The sequence below is a fragment of the Etheostoma cragini genome, chromosome 11, assembly GCF_013103735.1.
Source record: "Etheostoma cragini isolate CJK2018 chromosome 11, CSU_Ecrag_1.0, whole genome shotgun sequence".
Classification (NCBI taxonomy): domain Eukaryota; kingdom Metazoa; phylum Chordata; class Actinopteri; order Perciformes; family Percidae; genus Etheostoma; species Etheostoma cragini.
Genome location: NC_048417.1, coordinates 21,637,918 through 21,658,786, shown reverse-complemented (window position 1 = coordinate 21,658,786; position 20,869 = coordinate 21,637,918). Strand labels below are relative to the sequence as shown.

The window sequence follows — 20,869 nt, the reverse complement described above, 5'->3', positions numbered from 1 at the left end:
AGTTGGTACTCATTGTCTGTCTTTCTGGTGTTTATAGAAAAAAGAACTGCGCGATGTAACCTTGATACAGCGTCAGTATACTACAATTCAGTAGAATAGAGAGTTTTCAGCAGGCTAGCCAATAAATGAGGTAGGAAAGAGCCATTCTGACCAATCCAAAAACAGTTGGCCAGCTCTCTTACACACAAACACCAACACAAGGGTCTGCTCGCAGACTTTACAGGGCCATGCATAAAGATTGGGACAAACATACTGAGAATAGGGATGACGAGAGTTAAAGTGGACTATGCTGCAAGAGTGCTAGGAATGTATCTGAGAATATCCTGACACTTTTTCCCACCAACAGGTGAAAAAGTGTCAGTCTGTAGCCCCTTTCACATAGCCTGTTTAATGCATGAATGTTGGTGCGGTGTACAGTGTGGTGTATTTGATAGAATTGGAGGTCCAAAGTGCCAAAATGATACCAAAATGTGTGACAATTCCAGAGGCCTCTGATGAAAATAAATGCATAAAATGCGGAAAGAATATTTCAAATTAAGTACTCTATTGGTATCGGTATCAATATGAAGGTACAGTTATTGGTCGTGGTATTGGAATTTTTTAAACAATAGTAGCATTATACCGCCATATTTTGGTTCGGTATAAAATAGAAAAGCCGGCGCGATAGCGGATCTTCTTTACGGCAGAATTGTGGAATCTCTGTTCTCTGTGTAAAAGAGGATTCTGTGTCCAACTGAAATGCCATCAATTAACAGTGAACACTGGACTCAACACTGACACTTTGATAATAATTTATGGTCTTTTTATCTTTATTTGACAAATGTTCTTATTGTTCTTATTATTATTATTATTATTATTATTACTGTTATTTGTTATTTTTCTTGCAAGCCTGCAGCTGGAATTTTTAATTTCCTTGCGGGAGTCCGCCCAAAAGGATTAATCAAGAGAATTCTAAGTCTAAGTCTCTAAGTCTAAGTCTAAGTGACCATCCTTGAAGTCTACAGGAGGTGATACTGAGTTGATACTCAAACAAAGGGTGGAGAAAAGCTTTAACCAAACACAGACCACTGTGTTGAATAGTTACTACACCTCTATTCCATATATGCAACAAAAATAAGTGGGTTAAACCTAAACTCATTTGACAGCTGCATGACAAAAGGTCTTGAGAATAAAAACTGGCGTGGGTGAAAGTCCAGGGAAAGACATAGATAGAGCTAGAGAGAAACAAAGCAGTCGGATGAGGAAAAATATAAGAGAGCGAGAATGCAAATCAAACAACAAATGCAGCTGCTCTACATGTGCAGAAGTAGCTGCAGATGTAGCTCAGTGATATGGCTGTGTCTGTTTGATAAACAAGTTTATGACAACTTGATCCACAGACACACAATCCACCCGAGCACGATTTACATTCAGTCATCACTTCTCAGAGTTCAGAACTGCCACACAACAAATGCCGGGGAATTATTGCAAAATCGTCACTGTGTTTCCTTTATGTGCTTGATTCCGCACGTGTGACTGAAAGTAAAGATGCTGGAGAGGAAAACAGCAGCGTCTGAAGATATCACATGCTCTCATCTCTATCGCTCCCTCTTTCTCTCTACACTAATCACCTGCTTCATTTTTCTTCTGGTCTCCTTTTTGCAATCTGATATGTTGGCTGTCATTTATCTCTCCTTTCAGATCTCCCATAAATCATTTTATCTCCCACTCAGTTTTTCAGCCTTTTTTTTCTAAACTTTCTACTTCCTCCTCACCGCCAGCACCTTAATCAGTTGAACTGTCAGAAGCACACTCTTCTTTCACCTCACTCACTCACACACACAAACGCACACATGCAGGCACACACACACGCACCCATCTCCTCCATCCTTTCCCTTCTCACTCTGAGGGTAAACCAGTGTGTCTACACTTTTACACATATATCCTATGGCCCATAATTTCTTTTACGATTTTTTGAATTAAATTTTAAAAACAAGGGCCTGTATTATTAAAATATTCTTTAATTTTCTTTTCAGAGTCAACTTTGCCTCAATAGACAGAATGATAAATTGACGGGGACTTTTAATCCACGGAGGCTTGAAAGAAGTTATTTTCTCATGTAAACTGAAATCATGGTCAGTGCCACTGTGTGAGATGTCGGAGAAACAGCACCACAACCAGACTTCATGATGCATTCAAGTGCACCTTCTAAACTCATGGTGCATGTACGTGTACCTCGTAAAACCAAAGTTATTATTGTAAAGCCTTTTTATTTAGTTATTGTTTTTGTTGCTTAACAGCAACTGATGGGTGAAATTAGTTATTGTTATTACATTTAAGTAATTTATTTAAATGTGATAATTTAGCCTTAGCATTAAACAGATGCCAGCAGTCATTTTGCACTCAGGTCAGCATCTGCTCAGTTCAGAGACCATTTAGGCACCGCACAATTTTAAAGTATAGTTTTAGCAAAAGTATCAGAAAAAAACACGATACCCAACCCTACCATTGACACGTGAACTGATGTACTCATGTGTAAAATCCTGTAATGAACAGTGAGTAAATATTGTTATAAACAGATTTTTTATGCCTGTTTTCCTTGCTTCTATGACAGCATTGGAGAATATTGTATAATATTTGAAGCAAGACTAAAACTGTATTTTTTTTTTAATCCCATCAAGTAGATCAGGCCTACACAATTCAGGGAAAAATATGAATCCCAATTTGTTTTGCTTAGAATTGATATGACGATTCTCTGTCACAATTTTTTTGACCGTGACAAAACAAAACGGCAGTACCATTTTTTTGGCACCGATAGCACATTGCGCATCACCACAAGCCTGTAAACATAGAGGCTTCAATAAAGAAAAGGGAGAGCATTGCATCTCTTGGGAGCACTTCAAAAGTTTTATACAGTCTATGTTTGAACTCACAAAAGAAAGTAGCAGCGTTTGTGATGCAGTCGGCTAAAAAAATTAAATATGAATCAAAGTCATAAAAAAAAACATATGTTTTTAAATTTTAAATCAAAGTTATTTAAAAATTATCGTGAACAGGGTAAATCGAGATCACGATTTTTATAATGATTAATTGTGCAGGCCTGAAGTAGATTAACTCTCCAAAGATGATTAAGAAATGGATAAGAGCTAAAGAGGAAGATATACTGTATGATTGCAAAAAATAACACATCTGCATAAATACATATGTAGGGAATCATTAAACACTATTTATTCTTTTGCAAAAGCACACATCGTGGAGGAAATAATCTCTTCATTTTCATCTGAACTTCAATGCCAAATAAAAAGGGATTCAGTGTGTGAAATAGTTCATTAAAAGAGGAAAATACTGGCAGAAGTGCACACATATACACAAAAAAACACACCAGCCGATAACATCCACAAGGTGACAACACACAGAGCATGAAAAATGAGCACGCACATACACACAGACTGATGGGTGTATGTAAATGACACCATAGTTGAGGTGAATTTGAAAAGCAACGTGTATTCAAGGTCAGACCTGTTGACCAGATTCAGCATAAACACACAAAAACAACACTGTTTGATACAGGCTAACAATGCCTGAACTCACTCCCTCACTAACACACTTCATTCACACACACACACACACACACACTTCACACACACACACACACACACACACACACACACACACACACACACACACACACACACTTCTATACAGGCACAGATATTCAGAAACCAACATCCGATACACTAATACACACACAGGCACACATACAGGCAGACAAAAACACTGAGGAGAACACAATACAGTCAGGCAAGATGACAAACACACAAGTACATACAGATAATATAGGAGTGAGGAAGAGCAATATGAAGACAGAACAAAATTAACTCTTTATAACAGGCCAAACCAAGCAATAACAACCAAAAAGAACAACCTTGAGAGTTAGGAGAGAAATAAAAGCAGGGAGAGAGCTAGGGAGAGCACTGAAAGGGATAATAGGGGCAGAACAGTCCCTAATTAAGGCTGCAGTGTAGATGGCAATATTGTTTTTTTTTTGTTTTCAATTTTGTTTTATCTTGGAGACATTACTCATTACATTACTTATTTTAAATTTTTTAAACTATTAAACATAAGCAGTTCTTTACTGAACTTATTGCAAATGATATGCTCACATTTGATGCTGATTCAATGGCAAAAAAACAAAAACAAAACAGAAAATCCCAACAGATAGAAAATGTAATCCAGTTCAGCTAAAAGGAGGGATGGAATGGGGTCCAAATTAACCAGAACACTGTTTCAGGGGGAAAAGTTGGGGTGCAGCAGTGTTCTAGCAGAGTTTTTGAAAATGTAGGAAATGCTTTTAAGGGAGAAACATGTGAAAAATGCTAAAAAAAACTGTCTAGCTATTTCACACTGTAAAGTGTGTGTGTGTGTGTGTGTGTGTGTGTGTGTGTGTGTGTGTGTGTGTGTGTGTGTGTGTGTGTGTGTGCGTATGTAAGTATCAGAAACAAGCAATTAGCAGTGAGCAATTTCGTAAAAGCAGGCAGGGTTCTCCCAGTAAATACTGGCCAGTTCTACCTCGAATTAAAACAGCCCTGAACGTAAACGCGGTAAACGTATCTGGCGATAAATCTTTGTTAAACAGTCCAAATGGTCTAATTAGCATTCGGGTATATGCCAGCATGTTTCCAAAGAAATCAATAACCAAGGCTCAAATCAATGCTTGAAAATGGACCAAATTCTTCAATATAAGAAAATAATGCCCAGAGTAGATTATCACAGTTATATCATGGTCCTATGAGTTTTTAAATAATATAAAAACAACCAGGGGGGCTGTTCTTAAAACAAATGTGCATATTTTAACTACAAAAAATGTAAAATGATCGATGTGTTGTCTTGGTTCAAACTTACCATTGCCCCACAATACTACTTGGTTAACTCTCTCTCTTGAATTTCAATAATAATATAGCATGTGTACAGACTTAAAGTTTGACCCCCCTGGGTTAACTTTGGGCTCATTAGTGTTTTGGATAGAGGAAAATAAGAATTATTCAAGGACTCAAAATGAATATATAAAAAATCACATTAAACCTTAATCATGCTGTATGTAAACATCATGTCAGATGGCCTGCTGACCAAATATTGATGAGAAAAGAATCCACTCACCATTAGATGAATAAAGAATGTTGTTCACCATGGGAGAGTGACTAGCGTTAGTCTGACCATTCACTGGACCCAGCAGTCCTGACAGGCCAGAGGAGCTGTCAAATGAGCGATTGGGTGATACCCCATGCTGATCCTAAAACAAGGAAACAAATACTACTTCAAAATACTTCAAAAACACATTTCAAACAAACAGATAATGGTCACCCGATGGCTTCCTATCCCCATGTCTTATTAAAAGCAAGCAATAGTAGTTACAAATATTTTAAAATGTTACTAAAAATTTGAATTTAAGTCGTATACACAAAAAAAATGATGAAATGTCTGATAGTTTGAGTAAATTGAAGGTTCGGATATTTCTTTTAATTGAACAATTTCTGCTTGTTGTGTAAGTGTCTGGTATGAGAATTGCATTTAAATTGAGTGATGAACAGAGGAGGGACCGAGGGTTTGTAGCCGCCTTTTCAAACGCAAATAGATGTCAAGGAGATACAATTAAGAGGAAAAGATGGAGACACTCAAAGGACAGTGGAGGATCAAGGTGAGAGAGGGGACCACGTTTCCCATGGCCCACAGGGTTGTAACTGTCTTTAACACTGGTTTCTGTGTGTGTGGCAAAGACAGTCATACTGACACCTAGCCCACCCGAGGGCCCTGTAATAATGTGTTGACGGGTCTATTTGTGTGTGTATTAGTTCTTTAGGGAATTAATTTGCATTTATTTGTCTTTTGTCTTGTGTGTGTGTGTTTGTGTAAAACTGTACGTATTCATTAACATGTATACATATGTATGGCACAGTGTTTCTCTGTGTATCTGCCTGTCTGTATAGAGTCAGCTCTCCACTCAAACAACAAACACACCCTCCCTCCACTGAGCACCAGTTCTTGCCCCTCAACCTGCTTCTCCACAATTCCAACACAGGACACATCAGTCTTCAGTGTGTCAGAGGTCCTGTGTGTCCACTCCCTTGCCTGTCTGTTTCCCAGCACGCATCCCATTACCCGGTGTCATAGTTCAATCAGATTCCTCCTGAAAAACAAATGCTTCCCCAGACCGCAAGAGAAGAGGTTATCAAATTCATTGTTTTCAGAAAGAGTTAAACAATTCTGCAATACATTACAATGAATCTGGTTTTCTTTGTTTAGCTGTTTTTTCCTTTAAATAAAATAGCAAATAGTAGTGCTGTCAACCAAACGCGTTATTAACGGAGTTAACACAAACCCATTTTAACGCTGTCAATTTTTACCGCAAGATTAACCTTCTTTTTGGCCTAGCAACCGTTGTAGTTTTTTTCACATGTTATTGCAACAACTAGTTACGTTACAAAAACTAAAAACAACAGGCACGCCGCACACACTTGCGAGACGCCGAAATAGATGGCAATAAGATTCTGGATGGAAAGTTGACTTTTTAAAAGTTGCCAAATGGTTCCACTTACAGACCAAAGTGATCTGTGTGTTTGTCGTTGTGAACTGAGCTATCATCACAGCACGTCCAGTCAGAAATACCACTTGATGGCCAATTCTCTCTCCCCCCCCCCCGTCAAAGTATTTTTTCACCCTTTCATTGATGGACAGTGTGACATCGTGTGAGAGATTATTTACTCCAAGTGAGAATGTTACGTGTGAAATTAAACACTACAGTAGGCTGTATGCCAATGTAGTTTTCAATAAAAAAACATTTGGACAAAGCAAGCTGATCCACTTTTCCATGTTGATAAGAGCATTAAACTGAGAAAAAATAATGGGACAAAAAGAAATCGAGGGACAGTTAGAATAGATAAAAATGTGATTTAAATCCCTGGGGGGTGCATTCAGGAAACCGTCACAGGTTGGATTCAAACCCTGGAGCTCCGCCTCGAGGCATACACCTCTCAGTACAGGAGCACCCACTCTACCACTGAGCCAACCTGACCACAGAAAAAGCACTTCTGTCTGTTTTACATTATCGGAAATATTTGTCCAGATTAAGACTTTTTATCAAGGCTAGACATTTAAATATTGTGAGAGCCATGGAAGTTACTTAGCTTAAAGATAGTTACTTTGAAAAAAAGAGCAGCTGCATGAAGTGAGAGATTAATACAGTAAGAAAAACTCAGTGAAAGAAAGGAGCATGGGACATAGAAAAAAGAGAAGAAGATTAGAGAGTGGTGCAAATGAGATGAATCAACGGAATGTTATAAGCATCCATACTGAAGCCTGAAAAGGCTTTTAACGTACAGTCTCTTATCTATCTGCCTTTGTCTTCCTCTCTTTGTATTCTCTTTTCCACTCTTAAGAAAAAGAGGGATGCAACCCTTTGATGTTGCTAACAGCTTCCACCATCAAGCTATTGACCGGGGATGCCCTGGGCCCTGCAGGTCCAAGCACACCACTACATGCACACATACACTCGGTATTATTAGGCACACTTACCTAAAATGAATGCAGTTTAATACAACAGCCTTGCAATAAATCCTGCTTCTATAAATATGATCAGTTTTTTCTAAATGTACGGCTGTTTACGGCAAGGTATTATTATTATTTTGTCCAACCCATTCATGTCAGTGGGGGAGACAACTATACTGTACTAAATACTATACTAAATACTGGAGGATTTGTTATGTGTGTTTGTCTTTGTCTTCATCCATTTATCTGAGTATTTGTTGAGCTTGTGTGTCTGTTTGTGTGTATATCATGCAGGATGAATACTGCAATACCACTTTTTCTCCCCACTACAAGCAGGTCATGCAAAGGGCCATTCCCACTTGAGCCACTAACCCTTCTTTGTGTGTGCACGGGTTTGTACAAACATTGTACAGAGCCATGTAAAGGCATCAGCTGAAAAGCAGCAGAGGTGAAAAGAATCTTGGAAAAGAGATAGAGCTGGGTGAAGAACATTCCGCCACACACATCAAAGAGGCACACAGACACACACAAGCACAAAATCTGAATAGCTGAAGTGTAAATGCTCTTTTGCTGCTGCTGGTAAGAGCAGGGAGACTAGTGTCAAGTACGTGAAGAATGGATGGAAGGACTAAAAAGTCAGAGGCAGTAGACTGCAAGAATAAAAACGGTTTAGTCAAGGACAGGAGACACAGAGTGACGATAAGAGAAGCATGCATGTTTGTTTTCGTCTCAGGCAAGTGACAGAGGCATGCATGTGCTAGTATTCTCACAGCAGGTGTCATAGCCTAGATTCTGGCTGTCTCTGACAATAAAAAGAGACATTTACATCTATTATTCATATACTTAATGAAGTGCATGCTTCACCTTTATGTACCCATTCAAACTGTTCCAACCACACATTTTACTATGCTCTTTACATTTATTATCATTAAGCTTTGTGTCCATTCAATTTATGCACATTCTCAAACGAGCGTGTCCAAGTACAGCCACTTGGGATTATAGCAAACATCAACAAATAAAATGTTCTCCAAATTTTACTCAGTACACACATTTTAAATAAACAAAATGCTCATTTTTGTCAGATTTGTCTAAAATGGATTGAGCTAGTTTTGGAAAGTTGTCTGTTGCTGGGAGTCTTCTTATATTCAACTAATGACCAGTGTGTTTGATTTGTTTGTTGATCTTTTTCCACCACCGAGTCAAGTGAATAGTTAATCCTAGTGTGTAAATGTGTGTGGTTGAGTGTGTACCTTTTGAGTCCTCAGCACCACTAGTTGGATTGTCCCCCTTACGTTTCCCTCCTGTGACATAGAGCGGCGAAGCGTCTCCATGGCCACATGATTGGAGCGTCCCAGCAGCGACTCTCCGTTTACTGCTACCATCTGGTCATTGACACACAGACGCCCATCCTGTGAAAGACACACATCAGATGGATTAAAACGTGTAATTGTGGGTTTGTATTTTTTGTGTACTGGGTTTTAGACCTATGCGTGTTTTATAGGTCAATGCATAAATGTCTGAATAATCCCAGATATATTGATAGAGAGCAACTATATATACGTGCACATCAACGGAAACACACACACACATCTGTATCTTTCATGGAGAATCTATCTGAAGTCAAACCAACACACACACAGAATGACACACACTAAATGGCGCGAACGCACACACACACACACACACACACACACACTACCATCAGTTCCATCTGTCTGACTTCCCTGTAGTGTCATTTCCACCTCTACAACAAACCTGTTTCCATCTATCCATGTCTGTCTGTGCACAGATACTCAACACCGCACAGGTGTGTCAATGCGCAGTATGTCTGCCTGTCTGTGTCTCTGCTGTCTATGACATGTCAAGTGTGTCCTGTTGAGTAAGAGTTCAAGGGTTAACAGAACAGGGGCACATGGCAGCAGAGACAGCTGAGGTGTCCCCCTAGAAGACTCTCTGGTAAATAATAGGTTCTGTTCTGATGGTAGCTGTTTTCCATACTGCGGAACTTACTGTTCATTTAAGAGATGAGCTGTCTTTGGCTCCCTCTGGAGAAAATATTGCATCTTTACCGTATGGAAGTCAAAGCGCTTACTTCAGGTGAAGCATACTTTCTTTCCCCTTGGCTCCCCTTGCTTAAGGAAATTCTTAGTACACTAACAGCCAAACGATTTGGTTGACTAAACAATTAGTTGATTTAATCAACAAAACTTTTTTCCACAAAGAATCAGGCAAAATCACAACCTCAAATCTTCTGTTCACCAGAGATGTGTTCATAAGTTCCTCGGAAAGAAGTCCTTTAGATTAAAAAAAGCCTTGAAAATGACTAATCGTAGAGGGCAGCCCTACTTTATGTATTGCTAATTTGGATTAGAATATTACTTTCCCATATTACGTCACACTCCAATCCAAGATGGCCGCCAGCAGTATGGTTCTTTGTTTGTGTGCTTGAGCTGAGCTACTCTTTTTATGTGTTTTTACTTACTTTGCCCCATGGTTTTGCAAAATGCCATGTAATTCAAAAATGCAACTGTCACATGTGACCTGTTCCTTTCTTCTTTGATCTATGTGTGATTTTGACAATGCTGTATTTCTATTTAAATTATAACTTGAGTCCTATCTTGGCCAGGTCTCCCTCGGAAAAGAGATTTCAATCTCAAGGGACTTCCTGGTTAATGAAGGTTAAATAAATAAAAATGTCACCTTGTATGCTGCCCCGCCATGTATTATGGATTTAATGAAGATGCCCAGGTCCTCTCCCGTCTCCCTGGACTTGTTTCCTTTGAGGCTGATGCCCAGGCCTGCCGAGCCGGTGTCATTAAGGGGCACCTCAAACATGAGCTGCTCCTTCCCGTTCTCCAGAACAAAGCCTGTCACACGGGATATCTCGTCCTTCTGGGAGTGAGGGAGAGAGTGATGGAGGTAGAAGGAGAGAGACATCGATGAAGAGAATAGAACGATGGACACAAGGTGAGGAAACTGAGGTCAGTTCATTGGGTTTGAATAGTCTGCAAAAGCTGAACTAAAATCTTTTCCATTTGAGAGAAACCATTGCAGGGAGCGGTTCAGCTAAATCATTCTATGAGGAAAAAAGCAGCGGGCGTCTATTTTCGAAAGAGAAAAAAAAGGAAAAAGAAAAGAGCTAATTGGACTCTCTGCTTTTATATACTAATATTTGTTTTCTTCTTTCAGCTCAGCAATATAAATGAAATGACCTGTGCATTTTCGAGAGGTAATTGGAGAATACGGCAAACAGAGCGCCACAAAAGTGAGCTAGAGCAGAGGGAAAATGGAGAGGAAAAAAAAATTGTACAACAAAAAGAAAGAATGGCTGTGTAGATAAACACTATCATTTTATACCCAGAAAGATGGCGAAACACTAGGTTATCAACAAGACGGCAAGGCAGACTGCGTCTTAGACAGAGTTAAAGGAGAAAATATCAGAAACAAAGAAAGCAAGAAGGCAAGTGAATCCCGCCAGAGAAAAGTGTGTGTTTGAAGCCTGTGATGGCTCAGTGGGAGAGCTAGCACTGTTGCACTACATACTGTGTGTGTGTGTGTGTGTGTGTGTGTGTGTGTATACATATATTTATATTTAAATGTAAATGTCAAGTAAACGGCATTCATCCAAAAACACTATTCAAAATACTATGTGCTTTTCGTAGTCTATTTTTGTAAAATATGATCTAGTCCTACTGTTAGATCAAGAAAACTAGAACAGAAAGAAGATGACTTTGCATGAGGAATGTTATGATCTATGAAGACATCACTGTTGTTATAAGGCTTTATTATAGTACGACCATTTACCGACAGAACATTAAATGTAAAGATTTGCCAAAAAGTCTTTTAAACTTTTAGATATGTACTACAGGAGTGTGTGGAAGTCATTGCATTACTATTTGTCCATTCTGATCGTTATTAGAGTGGGCTGCATGGCACCCAGAGGTGTTTCCTAATGACTATTCATGGAATATGTGAGGCTTAAAAAGTCTTTTTAGACAGATGGAAGAAAAGAGTATTTACACTGACTCTACGCAGCTTAAGGATCAGCTGTGTATTTGCAGCTTGTGCGACTGCGTCTGTGAATTTACTGGATGTGCTGTGTTTAAAGTTTCCACATCAAAATTCCCACACTTACATTTTTGTGTTTGTCCTCGTGATCAAATTTTCTGTCTATGAATGTCTATATGAACATTACTGTGTGCATGAGTGTGTGTGATTACCAGAAATAATTGCATGTACTTATGGTAGAAAGTCCATGTCTGTCTATGTACATGCATTCAGTCTGGCTCTGTGCTGTGCGAGTGTGTGCATGTGTGCGTTTGCATGGGTCAGCAGTGTCAGGTTTAGACTGTGTTTGTCTGTGGGGATTGTAGGTTTAACGGCGTTAAGCCGACACAAAGTCCTCTACTCTGCAGAAAACTGTTTTCCCTGCTGGAAAAACTCCCCCCGTCCGAGTGACTGTCCAGACCTGATAGGAAGCTCCACGACCTTAGAAAGAACTTCACAACACCCAGAAGAGAAATGTTAGCTACTTCAGCGCATTATTACATTGAGATATTATTAGTCTTTGAGATTTGGTTGTTCACGTTCATGATTTAGCAACTTCTCAGACTTTTTCTGCCACCGCCACATTCTTTATTTATCTGATTGAACTTTCCTGCCTTGTTAATTTATGATTTATTTTTCTTGCACTCAGCACGGGACAGAACCAATGCCAGAATGAATTAAGAGAAGAGGACGGGTGTTGTTACACTGCAGAAAAGTTTGAAGCAGCAGTTCTCAGCTTGGGGGTCAGGACCACCCACAGGGCTGTGAGATGGTTTATGGAATCTGACAAAAATATGCAAATGCATGTAAAGTTGTTTATCTGGGTGATAAATTCAATTTGCCTGTAAAACAATGAATAAGCACAGCCTCTGGTCTTCCTCTGATAATTTACCAGACAAACAGCCCGGGAGAAAAACAAAAAGAAAATCATTCTGTGTCAAACCTTTTGTGGGTTTTTACAACCAAGTGAATAGAGAAAAAAGTGTTTGTATTCAGTGGCTGTACCAAATTAAACCATGCCTCTTTCATTCATCATTAACTGAAATTGCTTAAAAAATATATATATATAAACATGCAGGAGCGGACAAGGGCACAAACACATTTTAAGTGCCCACCACAATTTCATGGAACATTTCTATTATCTCAGTCTCATTGCCATGATAGGTGGTTACACCTGTATGTGATACTAAAAGAATAAAACCATGGTGTGTTTTTTTCTTTGCTACTATGAAAAAGGTATCATTGCTCCATGAACTCCATCAAATCCAGCTGGTTATAAGGAAAAAAGCTGTTTGCATAGATGAACCTCCTCCTGCCGGTCGTTTAACATTTAAATGGGTTGCCACAATGATGGATCAACAGGAGGACACACTATTAAAAAAAAGACAGCATGGTGTCTGTAGGTGTGTGTGAATAAGTATGAGCTTTGTTTTATTAAAGTGAGCCAGAGAAACGTGTTTGGGAGAAAGATGGAGAGACACATTTTTTTTAAATGAGCAAGAGCAGTCAACTAAGGTGTCCGTAACTCACCTTTAAAGGCCAGAAGAACTGCAAGGAAAAGAGAGAAATGGCGAAAGATAATATGATAAAAATGAGATAGGAGAGGAGAAGAATGACTCTCATAATTTTACTGTTAGTAATGTTAGGGGCACTGAATACTACTCTGCTATAAACTTAATTTGTGTGTAAGGACACCTTTTCCAGCTGGCCTTTTAATAAGAGCTACTCACTGATGCCCTTCTACCTGGCCATGAAGAGAGAAAGTGTGTGCTTGCGTGTGCGTGTGCGTGTGTGTGTTTTTGTGTGTAAAGCCCCATGCTGTGGAAATGACTGCCCAAGGATTCATTTTACAAGGCCAAACAACAGTGGCTGCTGTGCTAAAATGCGGCAGTAAGTGTGTTAACACACACACATGTGCAGACACACAGATGGCTGAGGTTAGTACTCCCAGGGACAGGGCTATGTTTTTGACTTATGAAAATAACTGTCCCATCACTGACCAATAACGGAGGGCCCCAGTTGTCCAATCCCCTACATACACGCTCCCCACTGTCCCCTAATGGTCAGTGTAAAAGCTGTAGCTGCAGACTGACAGACCACAATCGTAAAAGCCCTACAGAATAAAAAAAGGATGAGACACACAAAAAGAGATAGATAGATGCCAAACACAGTGGTTGTTCGGGCTAACATATGGGTGACCAGTGTCTGTTTCTAGGAGATGGAAAGCACTTTGGGTTTTGGGAGAATTGGGTTGACATGTTGTCTGCATTAGGAGCCTGTGAGGGATATGTTCAGAGGGATACACTGTGTAATGTGACTTGTCAACAGTCGTTTGTAGTTAGAGTACAGCACTAATGTGGCCAGTGTGCATATTAGAGGTCTATGCACGCAGGGCAAGCCAGTCTGCAAGACCTGTGAAACCCACAGCAGATGTTGCAGACGCAGGGTTCGTTTTCCAAGGCTACAAGTTGTAACGGGCGGTCACGGTGTAGTAAGGGGTCATGATGCGCGCTGGTCAGCCTTCTGTTCATGTGCAGAAGCTCCCCACATGAACAGCGAATCGCGTCTCGGCAACAGTTTGTGAATCATAGCTGTCGTCTTCTAGATGTTGAAACATTAAAGGGAGTATTGAAATTCAACAAAAATAGATGCATGTTAATTAGTGAGATTCAGAGGAGCTGTATACGGACTATGTTACATTTACACAGACCCAGGCAAGCTTTTTCCATTTCCATTCTCTGTGCTAAGCTACATTAGCCTTCTGATGGCAGTAGCTTTGCATTGGGCTTCCAGACATGAGACTGGTATCAATCTTCTCATCAAACTCAAGGTATGAAAGCAAAAAAGCAGATTTTCGAAAAAGTCAAACTCTAATTTTAAACCGATTTTTTATATTTATCTTTTTTAATTGTTGCTGACTTTTGGTAGGAGTGACGTCTTGCTATGACAATATCAATGCTGATCCCCGTTGGCTTGATCCCACAACTGACATGTGTGACACAACTGTGCTGAGGGCTTTAACACACAGCAGCGACTTTAGATGATAGGCTGACGAAGGAGCCGATAAACCATCAATAAACAGTGGAGAGATGTGAGATAAGACAGAGAGCCAGAGAGAGACAGAGAAAGAGCCAGATAGAGAGAGAAAGAGAGAGAGAGAGAGAGAGTAGACATGATACCCTTCTCGACTGCTCTCCACTGGGATGATGGCAGCTCCTGCAGAGACACCAAGCTGCCATGGATTGTGTGTGTGTGTACAGGTCTCTGAGGGTGTAACAGATGGGGGATCTACTGTAGTGATTCTGCGAGGTCACATTGGTGATGATGTCAGGAAGATGTAACACACACCCACACACACACACACACACACACACACACACACACACACACAGAGAAAGACAACAGACTGTAAATTAGTGCATGGATGCCCCCTCTCTCCCCTCACTCACTCACACACACACACAAACACACACACACACACACACACACACACAGTGGCTGCAGCGGTGATGGATGAGGGATAATCAAAATGAAGAAACTGTTCAATAAAGTAGTTTTGTTTTGAATGTGCTCTGTCACCAGCTGCCAACTGTTTACTGATTTAATAGGACAGTGTGTGTGTGAGAAGCATCTGGCACTAAGGCGAATCTTTCCTGTTGTGGGGAAAAAAAAGAAAAAAGAAAAAAGGAAATGGACAGACAGAAGATAGTCTTGCAGCTCATCACATACTGGATACCAAAAGCAGAGCTACACCAACCTTTAATTTAATCCTCTATATCAGTAGCCCCTGTGTGTTTGTGAATTGTTTGTATCCTCATTATGTTTTATTATTTATGCATTAGTGTTTATGGCAAAGTAGATGATGAATGTGATGACATAAATCCTACTATGCATCATATCTGTTTCCATCTAGTTTATTCCTGTATTTTGCTAATCCATAAATCAATTTTAATTTAAAGCCTCCCACAACTAAAGAAAACAGTGTTTTATTTTGTTACTTTACTTGGATGTTTGAGCTTTGCGGAGATATTTGTGCACACAAGCAGGATTTTGTGACATCAGCCAATCGTGATCTACCATGCCACAGAGTCTGATGTGGAAATAGCAAGCCTCCTGTGCACATGAACTGAGAATGAACTTGTCAGTAAAGTAGAGACAGCACGTGTCCAGCAGTAAGCACTTTTGAAACTAAAAATATTTGCATATTTATAGATTCTGGATTTGTCAGTGAAGCAGAAGGAGTGAGAGTACTTGATTTTCATCAGAACACAGATCCAGAGGAAAGCAAAGTATAAATCAAGACAACATGGAAGACCAAGAGAATGGGAGGGAGAGGGGAGAAATAGAGGTGTAAATTGTCTGGAAGCAGAAAAGAGAATCTTTGTTTTAAACATTAGTTTCAAGGTACTCGCCAACTCAGCAGGCGTATGCTTGTTGGTGTGTGAAGAGAATGACTGAAAAACTTCTCTTTTATGTTGCATGTGTGAGCGATTGTGTGTATGTGTGCACAACATGCCTTTACAGAGCGTAAACAAAGCAGGTGGATGTACACTTGTTATGTGTAATACAATATTTGTAATGTAATTTGTATTACAATACATACAACACAACTGTATGTATGTACAGAAAGGCTTTGTGACTTTGAGAGTGTGTGTGTGTGTGTAGAAGTGGTGTAATGTCTTTGTTCTACAGCGAGCACAGACATTAGCAGACAACACCAGATGGTGGGCTAAAATGAGACAACGGAAGAGAGGGGGTTGAGGAGGAAGATAGACAAGATCCTTCCATCATTTCATCATCATCCTTCTTCTATTTCCTCTACATTAACACCAACAAGCTGGCATAAAAGCATCAAATCAGTAAAAAAAAAAGATCTCAGAAAGTGTTCCCATACCACAGTTTAAAGTTTGCTGGAACATGGTACAAATGGTGGAGCTCTGCATAATGTTTTGTATAAAAGAACAATGTAAAACTATCTAAAAATCAGCGAAATGATGACCGCTCACAGCCATTCACATTTGCACTATTACAATATCAACAGAAAAAGTTCTGCTCTTGGCGATGGTACAAAGTTGTTCTTCTGTACTTTATTAACCTCCTAAAGCTTTTTACCAAATGATAGGAAATGGAGATGTTGAATATTGTCCTTAGCAGAGACTGACTAAAAAACTTTGACACTTTAATGTGAATTCTCTAGAAAATGAAATGGCAAAAATCCATGTTTTAAAGTGAGCACATAAGGATTTTAGATTTTAAAATCCAGACCTTTCTGCACATGCCACTTCTCTGGCTGGGGAGGTCTACAACTTAATTGGCACAGTTGTGAGGAAGTCTGTGAGAATGCTATTTATGTGCAACAGAAACCTGGACACCATGCCAGTTAGTGAGGTGTGATCATCCTACCTTGCTTATGAAGTGTGAAAATACAAACATGGTGTAAAAGGCATTGCTTCTATGCACTCCTTTGTTTTGAATACTCTTTATTTGCACTGTCAACCACAAAAGGAATTGCCAAAAAATGTATATACAAGCAAATCAACACTAACCAAGACTAAAGCTTCCCAACCATAAATGTGACAGCTTATGTGCTTTAAGATATGCCATCAAAGTGAAAGACATTCAAAATGTACTTAAAACTTGACAAACCAAATCTTCCACAGAGAAGCTAAATTGGAGGCACGCGTCAACATTGTTAGAGCCTTTCAAAACCCCGTTTCTGACCTCCTACCCTGTTCAGTCCTTCCCAACAGTTGGACACTCATGTGTATCCTCTTTAATTATTTGATTCTTTACTTTCCTACCAGAGTTTCCAACATGGCAACTTTCTAGCTGGATTTAGGAACCTTTTAGACCCTCTTAGCGACTTCCATTTCTAAAAAGTGACTATAGACAAATATAGTGACTTCAAACCATCAGGGGGAAAGCGAGAGATATTATATGTAATTCATTTCCATGTACGTATGCTGCTCAAAGTAATCACAGTCCCCGGCTCTTCTGCCAACAGCTCGGTCTCTTTCCCTCTCTCCTTGGGCTGCGAGCAGCAGGCAGTTAGCCGACAAAGCCTCTAAGCTTGATGCAATGATACGTGATGACATCACACATATGCAAATGCTCTTATGACATCATCTGGCAACTTTTAGCAATTTCTGGAGTTAGTGCTAGCTATTTTTATTAAAAAAGAGTTGGCAACACTGTTTTCTACAAGAGTTGAAGAAAGGTAACCCAGGAGAAAATGCTCCCCACTAAAATAGCGGGTTAAGGAGGACCACCACTGTCCTGAAATCCCCCCCTTTTCATATATACAAGTACTTACTGTACCACACTAATGTGTGACATTTCCATCAAGGAGTGTGTTTACAGCTTCGCTGTGCAGAGCTGCAATTGCACTTGTACTTCAAAACTATTGTGACTGCTGTAAAAACACCAATCTGCTGTGAATTACACAGAGGGGAATTCTATTGAGGCATACTCTCTGTCAGGAAGATAGGGTGAGTGCAAGAATGACACAACAGGAAGAGAAAGGGAGAGGCAGACACACTGAATTGTGATTGAAATCCCACAAAATGTGCAAAATGTGGACAACTTTTTTCTCTTATCCCCAAACACACCAAAGTCAATCAAGACATTAATTTACAACTAAAAATTAAATGGCAAAAATATATACAGGTGGTTGGATTAAGTACCATATTTAATCTTCTGCTGTTTCCTTTTATTATAAAACACCAAAGCCAGAGATGATTGCTCAGTTTCCTGTTTGCAGGCCCAACTCTTCCTCAGTTTTTAAATTATCATTTTCAGCATCCATCCACACATGTACACACCCATCATCTACCTAGAATGATGTATTCAAGCTGAGCTAAGCGTGCTTGTGAGAAACTGCAGCTTACCCGTGTCATTTATCAGTTCTCACACTAAACTGCAATGAAGAGTAAATCCATCCATTTTCCATACGCATTCATTTAGTGTGATGGGGCTGAAGCCTCATCAGTCTGCCTTTCGACCAATACATCTCCTTTATACATCTTTCAATCTGTCCTACTTTTCACCAATATAATTTGCATTCCCATTCATTTAAATTCAGCAACAGCAGCAGAAACTCTAATTCTCACATTTAAAGAGTGTATTGGGATACCTCCAACACCTCCTCACCAACATTGTTGCTTTACCCAATGCAGTAAAGAAAGATTTTTCTAACACACCGTCCTAATGATGACGGACCTAATGATAAACTTCTGAGTAAACATAAATAGATTTACAATCACATGACATACGTTTGTTCATTACAGATTAGCTCCAATTTAGTCTGACATAATGACATTAGTAATTGGGTTTTATTTCAGCAAAGACATGTCATGAGGATGATGAGGCTTCATGTTCTCACAAATAAACTGCAATAAGCCTGTCGTAGTTTTGCATTTGCTATTCAGTTGCACGCATATGTTAACAATAACTGAATCTCTTGATTAACCCAACTCCTTTAAGCTAGTAAACCGGTCAATCAAACTTTGGTGTTGGTTTGTCTGAAAGCAACTGCTTCAACCAGAGTATTTTAAGATTGTAAATGGGAAGTTAAAAAGTTAAGGCCAATGGCTGATTGTAAACTGTTCAGGAAACAATCTTATGATGTGTGCCATCTGTATATACATACAGGTTACATGCAAATAATTTTGTAACAATAGTAACATGTATGCACATCGGCACCCTGATTAGTCAGTCAAAAGCCTGTTGAACACATAGTCATAAAATGGATTTTAATATATCATAATATTATGTTATAGTATGTATCAGTTATAATCAATTTATCTCTGTGGTTGTACATTTAGAAAAGTCAAATTTTTTTACCCAGTGGACAGTCACAATCCATCAGCAAGCAAAAACAAAATCATGATGAACTCCTCCGGGGAATTAGGTACAACGGCAGCTTGGGAGCATAGTTTGCTGTGTAACAGTATGGAGTTGGAAAGTATTAGGATCATTGCTGTAGCAGTGAGGTTTTTAGAAACACTTGGCCAGCACACACTGCCATGGAGTTCAGACATGAGTACATGGAGAAACTCAGGACTAGATACAACAGTCACAAATGAACCATAAATGTTAACACGTGTACAGAATCCAACACATTGCTCCTTTTCCTGTCTGCAGAAACAGAATTTCCTGTGGGGCTTAGGGTCATATGCACGTGTGTGTGTGTGTTTGCGTGCGTGTGTCCTGACAGCCATTGAGGAAACATCAGTCGATAAGAGCGGAAAGAGGCACAAAAAGTAAAATAAAAGGTGGGGGATGGCCTGTAGGTTCATGCGTGTAGTAAAATTATGCCTCAAAGTTATAGGGCTGTGATAATTACCAAAGTGATAATTACCACCAAAACAGCTGTGATGATAGCAATGATATAAAATGACCCTAGAGCAGTGGTTCCCAAACTCTTTAGACCATGGCACCCCTTCAAAGGAATTTTTTTTTTTGTCATTTCACCCTGAGCCACTCAACCCCCAGGATAACATGTACATATGTACATGGATGCTGACTGCTGAGACAGAAAATGTGTTCTGTTACTATAGCAAATGGCAACTATAAGCTGTTATAACAGTAGCTTTGAAATATTTGAGAATGTAACAATAAATGTAGTTAATGTAAATGACACCATTTTTTTATTGGTGAAACCAATGTTAAATTAACAATAATTTGATAAATGTTCCTACTTTGGGAACCACTGCCTTTGAGAGAAAATGACAGAGAGCTAAAGACTTGTGTGAAAGCGGAAGGGAACGAAAATGTTTAAATCAGGAAAATTTGTTTTGTGTTGAAGAGCAAACAGCAGAAGGCTAAGAGACGGTAGAAATATAGAAAGAAAAAAAAAAAATTTTTGCACTTTGTAGTTGGAAATAGTATGAGAGATGCATGTTAGTTGATCACACAAAGTCCGATTGAGGGAAAAAAAGCTTGGGAAAATAGAACAAATATGAAGAAAAACAAGTGTTTATTAATCAAAACAGTGTTAAAATTCAGCTGAAACAATGTGCCAAGGAAAGACCGGCACAAAATATTACCAATATCAGCATAAAGCTTTACAATGAGCTCATTTGATTCAATCAGAATGGCGTTTTAAAAAACACTGCATAACATGATGTTTGGTAAGAAAAACAGGATTGGACAAGGAAGTGTGCCATTGTTGATATTATTCAGAAAAGCTTTCAATTACATGTGAGGTTTATATTTATAAGAAGCCTTCCTATATGCTGCTGAGCTGTGCATCATCCAAGCAAGCCTGTTGTTTGGATCAAAGAAAGTGCAACATTAGAAA

The 20,869-nt window shown here is 39.3% G+C and overlaps 1 protein-coding gene across 6 annotated transcripts in view; it reads right to left on the bottom strand.

Annotated features, from left to right (window-relative positions):
* LOC117952448 (partitioning defective 3 homolog B-like) overlaps window positions 1-20,869 on the bottom strand; it is a 206,756-nt gene that overhangs the window by 101,729 nt on the left and 84,158 nt on the right. For all 6 annotated transcript variants that reach the window (XM_034884748.1, XM_034884750.1, XM_034884746.1 and 3 more), the window contains 3 exons: window positions 10,222-10,413; window positions 8,772-8,930; window positions 5,137-5,269 (listed from right to left, as the gene is read on the bottom strand). In XM_034884748.1, coding sequence (XP_034740639.1) covers window positions 5,137-5,269; window positions 8,772-8,930; window positions 10,222-10,413 — 484 coding nt within the window. The remainder of the gene's footprint in view (window positions 1-5,136; window positions 5,270-8,771; window positions 8,931-10,221; window positions 10,414-20,869) is intronic.